The sequence below is a fragment of the Lygodium microphyllum genome, chromosome 22 (genome assembly GCF_053477565.2).
Source record: "Lygodium microphyllum isolate KBCC chromosome 22, Lygodium_microphyllum_v1.1.10, whole genome shotgun sequence".
Lineage (NCBI taxonomy): Eukaryota > Viridiplantae > Streptophyta > Polypodiopsida > Schizaeales > Lygodiaceae > Lygodium > Lygodium microphyllum.
This window is the reverse complement of record NC_141156.1, coordinates 42,146,765-42,165,063: the sequence shown is the minus strand read 5'-3', so window position 1 is coordinate 42,165,063 and position 18,299 is coordinate 42,146,765. Positions and strand designations below refer to the sequence as shown.

Genomic DNA, 18,299 nt, shown 5'->3' with positions numbered 1-18,299 from the left:
CTCCTTCTCATCAAGTTTGCGGCTCTCAAATGCAATCACACCATGCTCTTGCAACAATACTGCAACAATACCCCGGCCACTGGCATCACAATGAATGGTAAATAGCTTAGAGAAGTCAGGGCAAACAAGGATGGGGACTGAAGTGAGCGCTTCCTTTAACTATTTGAAGCTATGATCCACAGTGGCATCCCAAAAGAAAGACTCATTTTTTAAGTGATCAGTCAAAGGTGCTGCAATGGTGGCACAGTGCTTAATGAAGAATCTGTAGAACGAAGATAGACCAAGGAAGCCACGCAAGGAAGTAGTGGTGGAAGGAATGGGCCAGTCCCTAACACATTGCACCTTCTTTGGGTCAGCCTGCATGCCATTCTTGCTCACAATGTGTCCCAAGTACTCCATAGATGTCTGCATGAAGGTGCATTCCCTCTCCTTAGCAAAGAGTCGATGCTCTCTCAATATGTCAAACACGCTTTTGACATGTGTCAAGTGCTCCTTGGACGACTTGCTGTAAATGAGGATATCATAAAAGAAAACAAGCACAAACTTGAACAGACTAGAAAATGATAAAGTCCACGATCAGTCCTAAAGGCCATTTTGATCTCATCTCCCTCCCTCATACGAATCTGATGGTAGCCAGAGTGCAAGTCAATCTTAGTGAAAAAGCATGCCCCTTTTAACTCATCCAGCAAGTCCTTAATCCGTGGGATGGGGTAGCGGTTCTTCACCGTGATTTTGTTCAAGTCTCGGTAGTCAATGCACGTGCGAAAGGAGCCATCTTTCTTCTTGACTAATAGGAAAGGGGATGCATAGGGGGAAGAACTCGGTTAAATGAAACCCATCTTTAATAATTCCTTGACTTGCTTTGCAACCTCTTCACGCTCACACTTGGAGAGTCTGTAAGGGGGCTTGTTTATTGGCTTGGAATGGGGCTCTAAGTCCAGTGGGTGGTCCACTTGTCTCTTAGGAGGGAGGGCTGTAGGCATCTGAAATAGATCATTGTATTCCTCAAGTAAGACCTGCAAGGCTGAATCATTAGATACTACAAAGGGCTGATCCGGGTTGTCCTTATTCAATTGCAAGACAAAGATTTGTGAGCATTTCTTAGACTCCCTTTTGAGTTGCTTTTTTTTTTTTGCAAATAAAATTAATTGTTCCTAAGGCCTTCTCGGTCATCGTAAGGTTGTATAGCCTCTATGAAACATTGCACCTTTTGTGGATAATCTAATCAGGCACCTTGAGTATGCTACAAAATAAAGAATATAAAAGAAAAAAGGGGGAGCACAATGGGCTATGTTCTCAAGATATATGTAAAGTATAAGGCTAATGAAATAACCACACTGCAATGCAAAACCCATCAACAAGCCCTTGGATGAAAGAAGGTGTTGGACTCCCATGCAGGTAAGAAGGCCACTTGCCTCCTCATCTAACTGGAATCTCCCGAAAACTCTCTCATCTACCTCCAGGGGTGTGAATGATCTCTGTGAAAATGCATGTGAAGGTCTCGGAAGAAAAACCATGCTGCTGCTGTAGAGGTTCATGACGTCTCATTGCCTAGATGTTGCTTGTAACCCACTCCATTTGAGAAAAATCAAGAGTAGGAATGATGCCCTGCTGCTGCTCTAAAATCTGATAGGCTATACTCCGCTGGCAGACCTGATATTTACAAGCAGGCCCTCTGTCTGTGACCCACGCTACTGCTCCCTAGTTTACCATCATCTCACCACAAGTGCCATGAAATACCAGTCTCATGGCTCTCCTCCAATCATCCAAACCTCATAAGCCTTGGGGCCATCACAAATATAGTGCATTTTTAACTCCACATCTTAAAGAAGAAAACTGGGCCTTTGCCAACCCCTTACCAGCTACCTAATGCCAAATTCCTAGTGAGCAAAAAGCCACAGGAAGAGTAACATAAAACTGCCTAATACCAAATTCCTAGTGTGCAAAAAGCCACAGGAAGAGTAACATAGAACTGTCCTCCAGTCTCTGCCACATACCTTTTAGGTATGACTGAGAGATGTTCTGTCGAAAGCAGTGCTGAGTGATGGCGCACAATATTATCAAATATGTAATGATCATCCATCATTTTTAGCCCTTGCTAGCTACTTGCCTCATGAACGCTGCTCAACCAATTGTTTGTCTGCCTAAAACTGCTCTTAGGCTGAAAACAGACATCCTAAAAAGAAAGCAGGTACCCTTAGAAAATGCGGCAGTGCTGTTCCAAAATGTGGTCATCAGGAATCTCTCTCAGCACATGAATCAGCCTCATCTCTAAAGTGCAGCATGTTTACACTTACCTCAGCCATAAGAAGCAGCTCCTGTACATCAAAACCCACCTGTCTACTTTCAGCCATAAGAAGCTGCTTGAAGCTCAAAGGCAGCCCATCAGAAATTTCCACGCTGGTAAAAGCCACCTGTCTAGACCCCTGCAGCAACTTTTTGAACTATATGTTCCACTCTACATTCTTGAGGAGGACATGGAAAGGGCGTTGAGGCATTCCTCATTTCACAGAACAGTCAAAACATCCAACTAACTAGATCGAAGTGAGCATCCATTACATGTTTCATGCCCAGCAGGTAGAAGATAAATTCCAAAACATGAGAGACTGGCCTTTGGATTGCTTGATGGGGACACCTTTCTTCAACGTTTGGGAGTTTTTAAAGGTCCTGTCATACTTGGACACAAAGGAAACTGAAAGAGCTGGGTTCGATGCCTAGATTAATTAATAATTTTCAAGCTAACACCATGGACAAAAATACCAGAAAGAGAGGTAAAGCATGGTGTACTATTAACAGAGTATACAATAATCTAGTTCCCCTCTTCTTCATGGGATAGAATCTGACCAAATTGAAGTGAGCACCCAATACATCATGCATCATGCCCAGCAGGTAGAATATAATTTAGGAAAGATGAGGCTGGCTTGTGGGTTTCTTGGTGGGGTGCATTTCTTCAACATTTGGAAATCATTAAAGGTCCTTGCAAACTTGGACACAAAGGAAACTGAAAGAGCTGGGTTCACTACCTTAACAGAAAGAACTGGGCTCGATGCCTAGATTAATAAATTATTTTCAAGCTAACACCATGGACAAAAATACCAGAAAGAGAGGTAAAGCATCGTGTACTATTAACAGTGTACAACAATCTAGTTCCCCTATCCTTCATGGAGTAGAATCTGACTACAGAAACTTAACCAGTCTCATAAATTTAGAACAACAACTGTGGAATGAGGATGTTCATAATGCTAAATTGAAGACAGAAATGATCCTAACCTGCTATTTTGTACAGTTTTTTTAAATCTTCTCGGAAGTCCACCATATTATATCCCTTTTTCAACTCTATTTGGAAGCACTTGTACTCCCCAATAAAACATGCAAAGCGTGTAAGGCTCTGTTTTCCCGACCCACCTACTCCAACAAGCATTGCATTTCCCCGAGGCTGTCTCAATATTCGAGATATGCGAGATATGTGCTCAATAGCATCTTTGAAGAAAACAAGTCTCATTATGCTAGTCGTGTTTATGTTGTAATCCTCCAAATAATCATTAAAAAGCTGTGGTATTTTTGTCTCATCGACTACCTTTCAGAACAAAACACACTTTATCAGGGGTTTAAACTCATTGTCCTATACTGATATATGCAAGGACAGAAAATGGATGAACTAAGTCTATCCTAATCTTATAGCTAGGTTCCACGTTAAAGCCTAACTTATGCAGAGACATTTAACCAAATACATTATCACACATCCAATCAGACATCAAAGAATCTTCATATTCACTGCCATCCCATATATATTTCTGATTATTTGAGAATGACTTGCATAAAGATTCTGGGGAATGAAGATATTCTTTATGAAACTATCATCTCTTGACATCAGATGGGATTCTTTCCAGTTTGATTGACGAGTAAAAACAAAGTTACAAGACCAATGTATCTTGCCAACAAGAAGACCAAGAAAATAGAACCTGCTCATAACGGCGGTCCTCAGGAGAGTATCCTGGCCTCAAGTAGTCACCATAAAGGATAGGTTTTGCAAAAACCTCTTCAAATGGCGCAATCTCCTCAAAACTTCTCCTCAAAAGGTCATGTAACATTCTTTTGAAATATTCCCTGTCCTCAGAGCTGACCAGGCGATCATGAAAAACTCGCATACATTCATGAATCCAGAGACTCCGTAGTGCCTTTTTTGTGCTACAATCAGCTGGTTTCACCATGAGAATCCCCTGGTAACAGAATCATGCATCACTCAAACCTTTTAAAAAATATTTAAAAGAGCAATTGCTTTTCTGAATGACACTATATCTGACCTGAAAGACTTTAGATACATCGCGAAGATTGAAAGTATAATGAGACTTTGTTGGAGTAGGAAGGAGCTCCTGACTGATACGCATGTAAACCTCAATTGTGCATTCTACCACAGGTTTAAGGAATGTCTTACAATCAGAAGGAAACAATTGTAGAAATCCACCCAAAATACCACCAAAAATAGTACGTAAGCATTGCTCCGAAGGAGGTTGGACGCAGACCATGCTGAAGTGCCTGAAAAACCTAGGACTTACCTGCATTTAACATATTTCAAGCATCAACTGACAAGAAGTATACCCTAGTCAAATCTTGAATTTGCAAAAAAATGATTCTCAATTGCACTGTTGATTACATAGAGTAACCATAAGAGAAGCTGAAAGGAGATTCAAGATGCCCAAAAGTCTTATTATACAAAGCATGCATGAGCAATGCAATGATTTTGGTTTCATAGCTCTTCTGGATTCTTTAAGATCCTTGAACTATTTTTTCATAATAGGGGTTTATTGAAGTTTACTTTGTTTTGAAACTCTACCCCTGGCAAATCCACTAAGAGCGCTATAGAGCCATTCTTCCCCATACATCTATTTTTTAAAGTCCATCCCACTTGGGCTCTAACCAACTAACCCTTTTGAAATGTAAATTTCTTAGCTCACCAAGAATCCTGAGAAATAATTCACAGCTTGCATCATAGTAGAGAACCAACAACCCTTTAAAAATGTATATTTTTTAGCTCATAGATAATGAAGCGCTTTCATTCGCTTCTTCCCTACCTCTTGATGAAATAAAGCCTGCAACCTAATTTGATCAAGGTGCGCTAAAGAAGTCAGCCATTCTTGCAATGCTTCCTCTTCCCCCGGAGAATGATTTAATGTGAACCTCAACCTAGACAGCTCAATCTCCAAAGATGAAAGCCAAAGGTGGGTTTGTTTAACACCACCAAGCATCACCATCTCGTAATGTGAAAAATAGGCTAACCCCAACTGTGAAGGAACAGCTAGAGCAGCTAGTCGATTTCACAAGCCACCCTAGGTGATGACCACTCAATCATATCCAAAAGAAGAGGCTGGGGGAAATGTTGTTTGGCATGCAAAAGAATGTCAAGATGAGGAAATTGTATTCCAATCCTCCAATGCTTAAGAAGGCTCTTGTATTTGCACAAAAAAAAAGACTCCCATTACGCTATTGAGTGCATAGAGAAACCACAAGAGAAGCTGAAAGGAGATTCAAGATGCCCAAAAGTCTTAGTATACAAGGCATAGCATGAGCGATGCAATGATTTTGGTCACACAGCTCTTTTGGATTCTTTAAGAGCCATAGTCTCTATTTTCCCATAAAGGTTAAAACTAAACAATAATCAGATGTACATGAGGCTGTATGGCCAACATGTGAAAGCTAGGGGTGGGTTTGTTTAACACTACCGAGGGTCACCATCTTGTAATGTGAAGAACAAGCTAACCCCAAGTGTGCAAGGAATAGCTACAACAACATTAGTCAATCTCACAAGCCCCCCTAGGTGATGGCCACTCAATCATAATATCCAAAAGAAGAGGTTGGGGGCAATGTTGTCCCACATACAAAAGAATGTTGAGATGAGGAAACTCTACTCCAATTCACAAATTCAGTCTATCATGCATTTGGGCCTCTGCTCCAAAGGCAATTCCCAACCCACCACCTCTATCTGTTGAGATAGGTGTTTCATCACCTAGTCATGGACAACCTCCACTATCTTCTCCTCATGCCACCCCCTAGTGTGTTTTGTACAGGCAAAAAAAGGAGCATTTTGGGCCGCTAGAGGAGCCAGCAGGTGCACCTTGATGTTTCAAGATTTCTTTTATGGAACAAAGTAGAATAAGATCTCCCTTATCGAAGGATCTTTGTTTGACATGTTTGTCAAACCAGGCCTTTTCTCAGGCCTTCTTAGCACAAGTAGGGCATAGGCGGCCAGTAATTGAGTTTCTGTCTAGTGTTTGAGCTTAGTGAGGTGAAATTACCACGCTTTAGTGCCTTCCCATCATTCTTGGACAGCAATGGGCAGACTTGGAATCAGGAATTTAACTGGCACAATGGCATCAGTGCCATATGTAAGTCTGAAAGGGGTTTGGCCTGTGGCAGTTTTCTAGGCTATACGGGAGGTCCAGAGTATGGCCATCAGTTTATGATCCTAGTCAGAGCGTGATGCTTATACAGTCTTTGTCGGGTGTTTGGTGGCTTAGTTGTGATCTCATCTGCCAACCTCGAGTAGAAGCAATAATTTCTCATGACCACAAACCCTGACCACTGTGCTGAGCCCACTCAGTCACCTAGAAAAAGTGAAGACATTGTCTAGGATGCTCCTATCCTGGACAAAACCTGTCTAGGTGTCATGAATGATGTCTGGAAGCACGGGGTGGAGCCGACTCCCAATCATCTTGGCCAGGGCCTTATAGGCCACTGACAAAAAGGTGATCAGTCTCTACTGGGATAGCTCCAACCAATCTCCCCCTTTGGGGAGGAGACTAACAAGACCTGCCAATAAACTCCGTTGCATCCGTCTTGAGTTGAAAATCTCCTGAAAGGCCAGTAGTAGGGGGCCCTTCACCACCTCCGAGTAGGTAGTGAAGAGGGCCTTAGAAAGACCATCCTCTCCCAGGCATTTCTGCCCGTCTTGTGCATTGAAGGCCTCAACTAGCTCCTTCTCTGTGAAGGAGTCTAGGAGGGAGTGTCCCATCTCCTTTGTGACCAAGGGTGCAATGCAGTCCCAGACCTGCTGTGTACATCGCTATACTCTGGCTAAGACTGCCTCTTGCTGAAAAACCTATTTGTAAAAGTCAGTGGCAATCTCCAACACCTCATCTAGGCTAGAGGGAATCCTCCCGTGCTGATCACGGAGGCTACGAATCTAGTCTCCTGAGGTGCGAGGCCGATGCACTTTAAAAAATTCCCTGCACATTGTGTCCCCCTTCCGTGCCTAAAAAGTTGTTGAGGTGCAGAAGGAGAACTCACAGCGCCTGTTCTCCCCAAGGCCGGCAAGGGCTGCCCGTGTGCACACCTGTGTGTGGCGATTGGGATCCCCTGTTGCCTCTTGGAGTAGTCTCTGTGTGGCTGCTAGGTCTCGCCGTAGCGTTCTCTCCTCCTCCCAACTCTGCTGCCTGGCCCTTAGGGCTGCCTCTTGGCAGATCTTGCTCAACTCGACTAAGGCCTCTGCAACCTCCTCTGCGTTCCGGTCCTCCCTGGCCCACTCCTTAGTCCAAAGCTGCTCAATCTACCTCCTCCCTCCTATAGATCGAGTCTGGGATTCGCCAGGATCGCATGCCATGGGCTGAAGCGGGAGCATCAAGAGTGAGGAGAACTGGGCAGTGATCAGACAAAGTGGTACCACCCAACTGCCCTACTTGGCTACCGCGAGAGCACCCCCACTCTCCCACATAGAACCTATCCAACCACTCTAGAAGAGCTCCGCCTAGCCGCCTGTATCCCCAAGAGAAGTCCAGTGACCTCTCCCTCTAGTGGAAAGCTGGGTCCCACCAAGCATCATGTGCTCCTACTGCGAGGAGGAAGACCTTCCATGCCTCCTACTCCTCCCCTGCCATACCCTCGTTATCTCTTCCTCTGCCCTACTGGTCCTCTTAAGGCCTCAAGGTTGTTGAAGTCTCCTCCAACAATCCAAGAGTCCACCTCTGGGAGTCCTGCTGCGATCTCAACCTAGAACCTGCTGTGTGCCTAACCTCAGTAGGAGCATAAACATTGAGGACTCTAAGGCACGAGTCCCCTATATTGAGTCTATCCATAGGACCTTGCCTTCCACAATCGTCCCATGGTCTCATACACAAGCGGTGAGGCTCGGGCCAATAGAGGTGCATACGCCTCCACTCCTACCATGGGGACCGATGGAATACTCCCAGTAGGTGTGTGAATTGCCTGGAAGTACCTTCCCTACCTGATAGGCTTGGGAGGAGGTGAGCTTGTGCTCCTGAAGAAGTAAGATGTTGATCCATTCGGCAAGAGCACGTTGCAGCTCTTGCCGAACAATCAATTTCCTAGAACAACGTGCGCCATTGTAGTGGAGGTTGTTCACGTTCCAGGGTACTAGGTGTATACTCATGGGGAAACCTGTGACTAGCCGAACAAGCATCTGTTTGGTGTGGAAGCTGCTGATGAAGAGGAAGATCTATGGGGCATGCAAATGTGCTTAGCCGTAGGCTTTGAGGGTAAACTCCATTCCCCCATGGTGGCTCTCAGGCGGACCATGGGGATGATAGATGCTCCAAGCGGTACCAACACGGCGTCTATCAGCCATGCTGAGAGGCGTGACTCTGTACACTAGTAGAAGCGGGCAGCCTGTGCGAGGGGCCACTCGATCACATCCATCGGTGAACTCCGCTGTCGAGGGGCTTGAAAATTAATGCTCAGATGTGAGACCTCGGCTCCAGCCCGCTAGTTAATGTCGATCATGCACCCTGGCCACTGCTAGGAAAAGAGTGCTAGTCCTCCTTCTCCCATCCACTCGGAGATGTCATCTCCAACTTGGCCCCTCACCTCCTCCTCTATCTGTGTCATCGTCCAGTCTCCTGAATGAGAGGTCTGAAAGAAGAAAGCATAGTTTGGTCCATTTGGTGGTGCAAGTAAATGGACCTTGCCGCTTCTTGACTTGCAAACTACGATTCGCACCTCCAGAGGTAGTGGAAACTCTCTGCGCTCCATAACTCTCAAATAAGACCACGGACCATTGCGGAAAAACTCTTGGGGGAGCAATTCCACCTGTTGAGGGAAGGTCAGGACCAGATGAGCTAGTGGCTATGTGGGGAGGGGGGGTTAGGTTGGTGGTGGTGAGGAGAGGATATGGGCGTGTGAGGTTCGCCACCCCCTATGGGAAGGGGGGGACCGGATGGAGGGGAGGGGGGGGGGCATGTACTGGGTGAGGATGGGGGCTGATTGGCAGGCGAGAAGGTGGGGAAGAGAACAAGGGGTGGTGGGGTGATCAGACATATGAGGCGGGTGTGAGGGGGGGACTAGTGGTCCTGGAAGGAGGAGGTTGTGGGGTTTGGGGGCGGCGGGGAGCGGCGGGGAGCGGCTAAGATGCCTCAGTGGGTGGTGGGGGTGGAGGCGATCCTACAGGGTGGGACGAGTTGGGGGGGGGTGGGGGGTGCTGCGGGGTGGCCTGTCACCCGCCCTCCTGCTCTCTACGGCTGTGGTTGTGTCTGAGGCCCCCCTGCCGTCTCCTTCTCTGTTGTCGCTGGACTCGTGTGTGAAACTGTCAGCATCCACTTGTGGTCCTATTGGCTGAGCCGCCTTGGCTCCGAAACACGTGCAATCTGCCTGATGCCCAAAGTCATGGCATCGCAGGCACTGCCTTGTCACAATAACTTGCTGCCTGAAAGAGTGTTTGCCTACCTCAATCTCAAGAAACTTGGGTATGTTCTTTGTATCTTTTATAGCCACCTGTACCTTCGGGACTCCTGCGGCTGTCATTGCATCTTCAAAGGAGGGAGGACAATCCGATCATCACATCACAGACGCAACATGTGGGTGTCCACTTTCACTTTTCCCGAGAGCACGTTGAGCTAGGCACTATTCGCCTAGAGTTTATGCCTTCATCAGATAATTTTGCAAACATTTTGACCAAAGCGGTCAACTGGCCGGTACTTCAGTACCTGCTACCCAGGATCGGCTTGGGTACACCCTCCCCTACTTTTCAACTTGATGGGGAGAGGGTGCTTCCCTCTTGCTTTCCCTTCTAGTTTGAGAGGGGGCGGCTTCTACTCTTGATCGTGACAGTGATGATGCTTACAGTTTTTAGACATTACATTCATTTATTCTTTTGTATTGTATTATGGACATTTGTAACTTCATCCGCACTGTCAGGATGACCTTATTGTAAAAGGGAACTTGGACAAGTGAACAATTCCCCTACAAGAGCACTGTCCAAGTGGCACTGTTGCATAGCATATTGCATGAGCATGACATCTTGCATCTCCCTTTGCATTACCCCATGCATTGGCATTCTGTTCATGTAAACATGCATCTGTGCGTATTTATCCCTCTTCGGTCTTTTGGAGTAGTCGACTCTAGGATCCACCATATTCATGGCATAACACATGGCAGTTCTCCTAAAGGCGGTTTCCCTACCCTTACTTGCTTGCTTACTTTGCTTGTCTTGCTAAGCCCACCATCATCTTTTTTGCCTCTCCCCATATTCACCACATGATTGGCAAACACACACACTTTTATCATCCTTAGGCACTTATCCTAGTCAATGTGAGCGATTGGCTTGCCAGTTTTGTGAATGACTTGGGTTTAACACTCTTTATCTTTTCCTATCTGTCACTTAATCAACCGCTGCCCCTATATTACTTATGTATTTTCCATACACTTTTCAAACAACCACAAAAAAAAAAACAAACAAACAAACAAGTCCATTGTTGTTTCTATCCGTCTTTCTAGGACTTGGTAGGCCCTTGGGCAGCCGCCGAGCACCCTTGGTCCGATGCCCTGGCCTCTCTAGGGTGATCACTTGGGCTCCCTTGGTAAGATAACCATCGCCTCTGTAATCTTGGTTGGCCACTAGGCAGCCGACGTGCACCCTTTGTCCGATGCCGTGGCTGCTTTCCGATGGGATGCCTTGAGGTAAATTAAAATTTAGGTTGGCCTACTTTTCTAGCCCTATTTTGGGCCTGAGATGGGGTGCTAAGCTAAGAAATGCACTTAACCACTTAAACAGCCCCAAAACATGCTTATTTTAGGTTTATTTTAGCCAAAACCCTAAAATGGGGAGCGGATCGAGAGAGTTAAGTGGGAGAGGATCTAGAACCCTAATTTTCTATAAATAGGCAGCTAGCCCTCCACTCTTCCCTAATCTCATTTTTGCAGATTTCAGGTGTTTCAGCTTGCTACCCACACCTCGTTTGCGGAGGACATCTCAACCGAAGCTGTCCATTGCTATCTCCATCAGTTGGCGCCTAATTTCCAGCCCTCTTCACGCAGTTTGGAGCTGATTCCAGCCAGGCGACTGTTGTTCTTGTGTAGACCTACTGTCGTACAGCCTGCCACATCATCACAGTCCTGTTGCCTGCGTTTTTAGTCTTTCTCTCACCTGTTGCCTGGGTTTTTAGCCTTTCTCTCTCCTCACTGTTGTCTGGATCAGATCCAGCTTCTCACTACTGCGTTTGCTAGTGTTCGACATTCAGAGGCTGCCCTTGCTGCGATTCGGGATCCTTTCGAAGTACAACACACACTCCAGCTCATTACCCTTGCCCTGATCCTTGAGATATAGGAGTTCAAGGTTCAGTATTCATTCACTGCATAGTGTGTTTACTGCATGAGCATCGTATTATTCAGTAGTTATATCACTTTATTTATTTACCGTGTTCATTGTCTCCAAGTTAGGGCATTTCTTTACAAGTGTGACCCATCTTTGAAGCACACGGCAATGTTTGCGATTTCTCGAAAGGCAATGCATATTCTGTGTCAGAATTCAAGATCATTTCATCCTCTTCCATGCAACAATTATTTATCAAAGAAGGCGGGCTGCTAATGGAGAAGAAAATCCCAACCTGAGGGAGAGCAAAGCACTACCTCATAGAAGCATAGTGGACCAACGAAAATCTCCTCCACACCATCGGTTTGAAGAAGAGATACCAACCACTGATGGATCCTAGTGAGAATAGGAATCTGGCCTATAAAGAACAAAATAATTCCTTGCTCATGAAAGGTAGAAAAGGAGTGAAGAACCTCATGGGTATTCACCTATGAGTCCAAAACCTCTTCCTTCTTCGTGCAAGCAGGAATATCTCTATGATTATGCTCCACATACTAGCCTAAAAGAGAGTTAGCGAACTCTAACAACTACTCCCCATTTGGCTCTTGGAAATTTGGCATACGAGCGTGGCAGAGTATCACCCCGAATCAAGGGCCTCGAAGAAAACTAAAAAATATTTATGCTTGCTACGTTTGATAAAAGGCTAATCATCACGGGGTGACAAAACTATCTCATCAATGCAGAGGTCCATATCTTCTTCTACTACACCATCTTTGACATCTATGGCTGGCTCTTGGGCCACGAGAATTAAGTTAGTGCACTCCATTGCAGGAAGACAGTGTAGTCCATGGAGGGGCATCAGCCTTGAACCAAAAAGCACAACATAGCCCTACCACACGACCCAATAGAGGCCAGGGGCTGCAAATAGAGAACAATCACAGGGCAAGAGGCCGACAAGATGTCATGATATAAGAGCACACTTGCAAGGCAAGTAGTGTGTGGGGCTATTTCTTCTGTGCCGCAATGCACTTGAGGGTAGGCAGGGCACAGATGCAGGTGCCCACGGGTAGTAGAGGCAATCAAAGGGCCACTGGAGACAAGTCACCCAAGAGGTCAATGGCAAGTAGGTTGCACAAGGGCCATAGAGCTGGCGCCCAAGTAGTAAAGGGCAATTGAACCTGCTTAGACAAGTCACACCCTCCCTACCTCCCTCCCTTCCTCTCTCTCTCTTTCACTACTGATAGGGGCAAATGGTGTGTCGGTTTGCTATCGCTTCGTGATGCTATAGGAAAGGTGTCAATGTCTACTAGTTGTATGGCAAGTCGTCATTATTTGTCAGTTTCGCAAGTCATCAAAATGAAGATGAGGCGATTTGCAGGTTAGGCAATATGCCCTAATTCTACAGCAATAGGGCGCACTAGGTTAGAGGCATTGTAGGTCAAAGGTGCACCTTTTGGGATGACAAGGCATCGGAGGGTCAACACCCGACAGGTAAACAATTGGATCTTTTATCGCTGCAAGTCACAAGTACACGTGGGACTAAATAGACACAAAGGATCAAGATTTTTGGTAGGATTTAGCCACATGGGCCTTGGCTTCACCTACCAGTGTCTTTAGTACACCGTCTTCAAAGAAGTCCCCCAACATCACAAAGGGTTGGGGCAACTAATATTCAAGCTGTGAAGACGAAGGCACATCAACCGGGTCGGAAGAACCTAGATACCTTTGATGCCATGGACTGATTATTAATGACTCTGCCATCATCATCAAAAGCCAACTAAGATGAAGGGTCACACGTGTGCGGCGATGATTAGAATGGTTGTTGATGTGGTTATTGCCCTTTGTGTGAGGAGGTGAGGATTGAAGCTCAGCTAAGAGTACATAGTTGACGGTGGAGAGTGAGAGAGAGTTAAGACATAGCACGACTCCCAATGCAATTACCAAGAGTGTAATGAAACTACAAAGTATAACCCTTAAACCTTAGGGTTGTTAATTTGCATTCACACACCAGATGTATGAAACACAATAAGTGATCAAATTGTGTAACATAAGCATATGAAATAGATAATAATGTAACTAGGGTGAAAAACCTCTCATAAAGAGAGTAAAAGTGCCCCAATGTCCTATTGTGGATCACCAACACTTCTCTGTAAGCGTAGTTGTGAGTCAAACCCAACAAACCCCCCTGGAGTGAAAAGTGATCAACATACAAGGACCATCCACCAAAGGAGATCAAATTTAAAGTATTGCGAAACACTTCAAATTTGTCGTGAAGAAGAGCTTTGGTGAAGATGTCTGCCACATTGCTAGTGATAGGACAATGTTATGGGAGCACTAGACTGTGCTTGAGAGACTCGACTAGATGCAAGATTTGTTACAAGAATTCTGATTACAAGATAATCCCATGTAGGGGCACAAGGTACAATGATAACTTAACAAGATACGGAAAATCCCACAACTCGGGACCATAGGTATAGACAACACAACTCAATAGGATATGAAGGATCCCAAAAACCCGAGACCTTGAGTATGGATATAATATATCAGAATTACAAGATCTCCCTCGATGGGGATGAACAAGGTAGTACTAGACAAGATCTCGTACTACGAGATTACAAGGTGACAAGATAGCAGGAGTATAATGGAAGACAAGACAAGACTAGATACCACGACTAGACAAGAACTAGAACTGGAACTCGAAATTACTTAATTGGGAGTCTATGTGCCTTCTTCCCTCTGGCTCCTCCATACATTAACACTGGGGTTCTGCATGCAGGGTTGTATTGCAGCCCGACAAGGAGAATATCAACCCAAATAGCAACCCAGCAATGCAGATGAAACCTTTGATTAGCTCGAAGGTTGCAAAGGAACTTTGAGGATGTCCTATTAATGGTATGTTCACATGGGGTGTGGATTTATATACCATAAGAAAGAATGAATCTGTACACTTGATCATGGCATGTCCACAACATCACCCCCTCCTCTAGCAACGAGTTCCACCACGAGAAGCGGCTTGGTGGTTTGGTTCAAGTTTCGTTGGATCCCTTTTGTGAAATTCGTTAACTTTGAGAGGTGCTCTTTGGAGATATTCTACAAGTTCCCAAGTGCGATGATTGATGTCATATCCTTTCCAGTGAATAAGGTATTCCAATCAACCTCGAGAGATCCTCGATTCTAGGACATACTCGACCTCAAATTCTTCATGACCTTCAATCTAGATAGGTCGTGGGGGATTAGATCTCTCCCCCCTTAGTGGTGAGCTATGGTATGGCTCGAGCAAGGAAACATGGGAGATTGGGTGGATCTTCATGGTGCTGGGCAGTTGGAGTCAGTAAGCAACTAGATTGATCTGAGATACGATAGTGAAGGGCCCAAATCTCTGGTGATCTAGCTTAGTGAAGGGCCTTGTTTTCTAGAGGTCATTCTTGAGTAACCATACTTCATCAGTGACTTTGTATGCTGAATGTTGGAGACAATGCTAGTCCGCATAGTGCTTGTGCTGATTCTGATCATTTTGGATTTATAGCTTGAGTTCTTGGTGTATATGTGCTAGGTGTTGAGCTTTATCTTAGGCGGTAGGGTTCTTTACTTAATTGGAGAGATGTATTTCCATCCTTGGATGTTGGCAGTAGTTTGCAAAGAAAGGAGTTTTCTTGGTAGATGTATGGATACTATTATATTATAAGCAAACTCTGCAAAGGGTAAGAACTCAAACCAATCATTCTGATGGTAGTTGATGGTGCAGCGGAGATATTGTTCCAAGACTTGATTTACCCGTTCTGTTTGATCATCAGTCTGTGGATAATTGGCTATGGATAACTTAACTTGGATTCCAAGGAGGTTGCAAAGGCTCTTCCAAAAACTAGATATGAATTGGGGATCCCAATCGTTGATGATGTCATCAGGGAGTTCATGTAATCTGAAAATGTATCTGAGGAAGAGTCTAGCAGTAGTTGTGCCTGTGATGGTCTTGGTGGTAGGGATGAAATGTGTCATTTTAGTTAACCTATCTGCCACAATAAGAATAGAGTCATATTTGTCTGATTTGGGAAGATCTGTTATGCAAGCCATGAATAGAGAAGACCAAGGTCGCGTTGGAATAGGCAAGGGTTGTAAGAGACCATGTGGTTTGTGACGATGTACCTTGGCCCTATTACAAGTATCACATGATTTTATATATTCCTTAACTTCTTTCCACATCTGGGGGCCAACAAAAATCTCTTGAAATAAGCTCTAAGGTCTTATTAACTTCGAAGTGTCCTGCTGCTAGGGTGTCATGGCTTTGTTAGAGTAGTTATTCATTTCCTTTTCCCTCTTGATTTTTTCTCGACATTGTTGGCCAAATCATCATGCAGCAGGGCTTCATGGATTAACTGGATCAAGGTAGGTTCGTCTTGGTGACAATTGGAGATGGGTGCTAGCTGGAGGTGCTCTAGCTTGAGTAGTGTTGCTCGTTGTTGATCAAAAACTTCTTCTCCCTTCTTAGGTGCCAGGTAGGATCTTCTTGATAAAGCACCTAATTGGCATTGTTGGCGTCCTGGCAATAGGTGATAACAAAGTCAAACCTAGATAAGGAGTTACTCTAGCCGGATTGTCTTCGATTGAGGATGCAGGTTGTTTATAAAGTATTCTAGATTTTCTGTGATCTGTATAGACGATAACTTTAAGGGCTGCATTCTCTAGATGATTATGCCAAGTATCAAAGGCATCTACAATGGCAAGGAGTTTATCTCTAGAGGGGAGAACTTCCTTGAGTGGAATGCCATTGGATACATATGACCATCATCTCCATGCTAGGACAAGACGGCTCCTAAGACATAGTCTAATGTATTGGTCTCAAGGAAAATGGCTTGGTAGGATCAAGGTGGACTAGGATTGGAGTAGTGGTGAAAGCGGTCTTCAGGGTCTAGAAGGCCTTCTCGGCTTTTGGGGTCCATGAGAACTTTGAGTTTTCTGTGAGTCTGGTGAGTAGTGTGACTATCTTTGAGTAATCCTTGATAAATATCTTGTAGAAGTTGGCAATGCCAAGGAAACATTGCACATGGTAGACACATGTGAATGTTTGCCAATCAAGAATAGTCTCGATCTTCTTGGGGTCCATGAAGATTCCTCTCTGGGAGACATTGTACCCCAAGAATTCCACTTTTTTCTAATGAAAAAAACACTTCTCAAGTTTTGCATATAGTCCTTTTTATTTGAGCTTTTCCAAAACTAATTTTACATGGTGCTCATGCTCCTTTGGATCTTTTGAGAATATCAAGATATCATCCAAGTATATAACTACAAAATCATCTAGATGCTCTTAGAAGATATCATTCATCATATGTTGAAACACTGCAAGAGCATTGGTGAGACGGAATGGCATAACAACGTACTCGAAGTGGCCATACGTTGTGTGGAAGGTTGTCTTCCATTCGTCTCCTTCTCTAATCCGTACAAGATTGTAAGCCCCTCGTAGATCAATCTTTGTGAAGATCTTGGCTTTTTTGAGGTGCTCCAAGAGCTCTAGTATCAACGGCAAAGGCTATCGATTTTCAACTGTTATCTTGCTAAGTCCTCAATAATCCACACACATTTGAAGTGACCCGTCTCTCTTCTTCACGAACAAAATTGGGGCTCCAGCAAGAGATATCAAGTGCCTAACGAACCCCTTAGCTAAGTTCTCATCAATGTGCTTGCGTAGTTCAGCTAGTTCATCACGGGATAGCCTGTAGATGGGTCCAAAAGGTGGTTGAGTCCCCTCATGGAGTTCTATAGGACAATCATACGGTCTGTGTTCGAGCAAGAGATCTACATTCTTTTTTTCAAAGATATCTTGGAATTCTCGATATTGGCTTGGTAGCTTGACTAACTCATCCTTATTAGATTCTTGAGCTAGTATATGATATATCATGTAGGTCAGTTTTTGCCTTGCTGTGTGCATAAAGGCTTTGGCTCCTAGATATAGTGAATTTCCTTGATTTTCATGACATGTAATCTTTTGCTTAACCCAATCAATTTCTGGGTTGTGTTTCTTTAGCCAAGCCATCCCAAGGATGATTGGATTTGTGGAATTGGATATGACATTAAAGCATACACGAGATTTGTGATTGCCAAGAGTTACCATGAGTGATCGGGTTTCCTTGGTAATATCGCTAGATGCTAGAGATCTTGCATCCACGACTTCAATTGTTGCAGGATTGGTCTTTTGGAGTACTGGAATCTGGTATCTATTCACAAAGCCATCATCAATGAAACATGCAAAGGCCCCGGAGTCAACCAAGGCTTTAAGAGAAAGGGTCTTTCTCGGCGGGATCATTTGGACAATGACAAGGAAAGTTTCCATGGATGTGGTTGGGATCAAGAGACCTTTTCTTATATCAAAGTTTCGTTGTACAGTCTCATTTACAATCAGACATCCTTGTTTCCTGCTTGAGGATGGTTGCAACAACTCTTGGTCTTGCCCTCTTATTTGGGCAATTTAGGGTGATATGTCCAGGGTTTCCACAATATAGGCATAGATGATTCTCTCTTCGTCTTTGCTTTTCTTGTGGTTTCTTCTCTGATTGGGTCTTTGATTGGGGCTGGATTTCATTGGCAAGCCCTTAATTCTTCTCGCTTCTCTTGCTTCCTCTCAAACAATCTAATATCGCAATGGAGCATGAGGTCCTTGATGTCATCTAGAAGACCCCATCTGAATTGGCTGATAAAATACTCCTCATGCCAAGTGAGGTCATAGATTAATTGCCTAAATTCAATGCATAAGCAAAGGCAAGGTGGTTAC

At 44.6% G+C, this 18,299-nt stretch overlaps 1 protein-coding gene across 5 annotated transcripts in view; it reads right to left on the bottom strand.

Annotated features, from left to right (window-relative positions):
* The window catches only part of LOC148017077 (uncharacterized), a 242,764-nt gene that overhangs the window by 60,018 nt on the left and 164,447 nt on the right, over nucleotides 1-18,299 (bottom strand). For all 5 annotated transcript variants that reach the window (XM_087662400.1, XM_087662402.1, XM_087662401.1 and 2 more), the window contains 3 exons: nucleotides 4,305-4,556; nucleotides 3,963-4,220; nucleotides 3,271-3,577 (listed from right to left, as the gene is read on the bottom strand). In XM_087662400.1, the coding sequence (XP_087518526.1) occupies nucleotides 3,271-3,577; nucleotides 3,963-4,220; nucleotides 4,305-4,556 (817 nt within the window). The remainder of the gene's footprint in view (nucleotides 1-3,270; nucleotides 3,578-3,962; nucleotides 4,221-4,304; nucleotides 4,557-18,299) is intronic.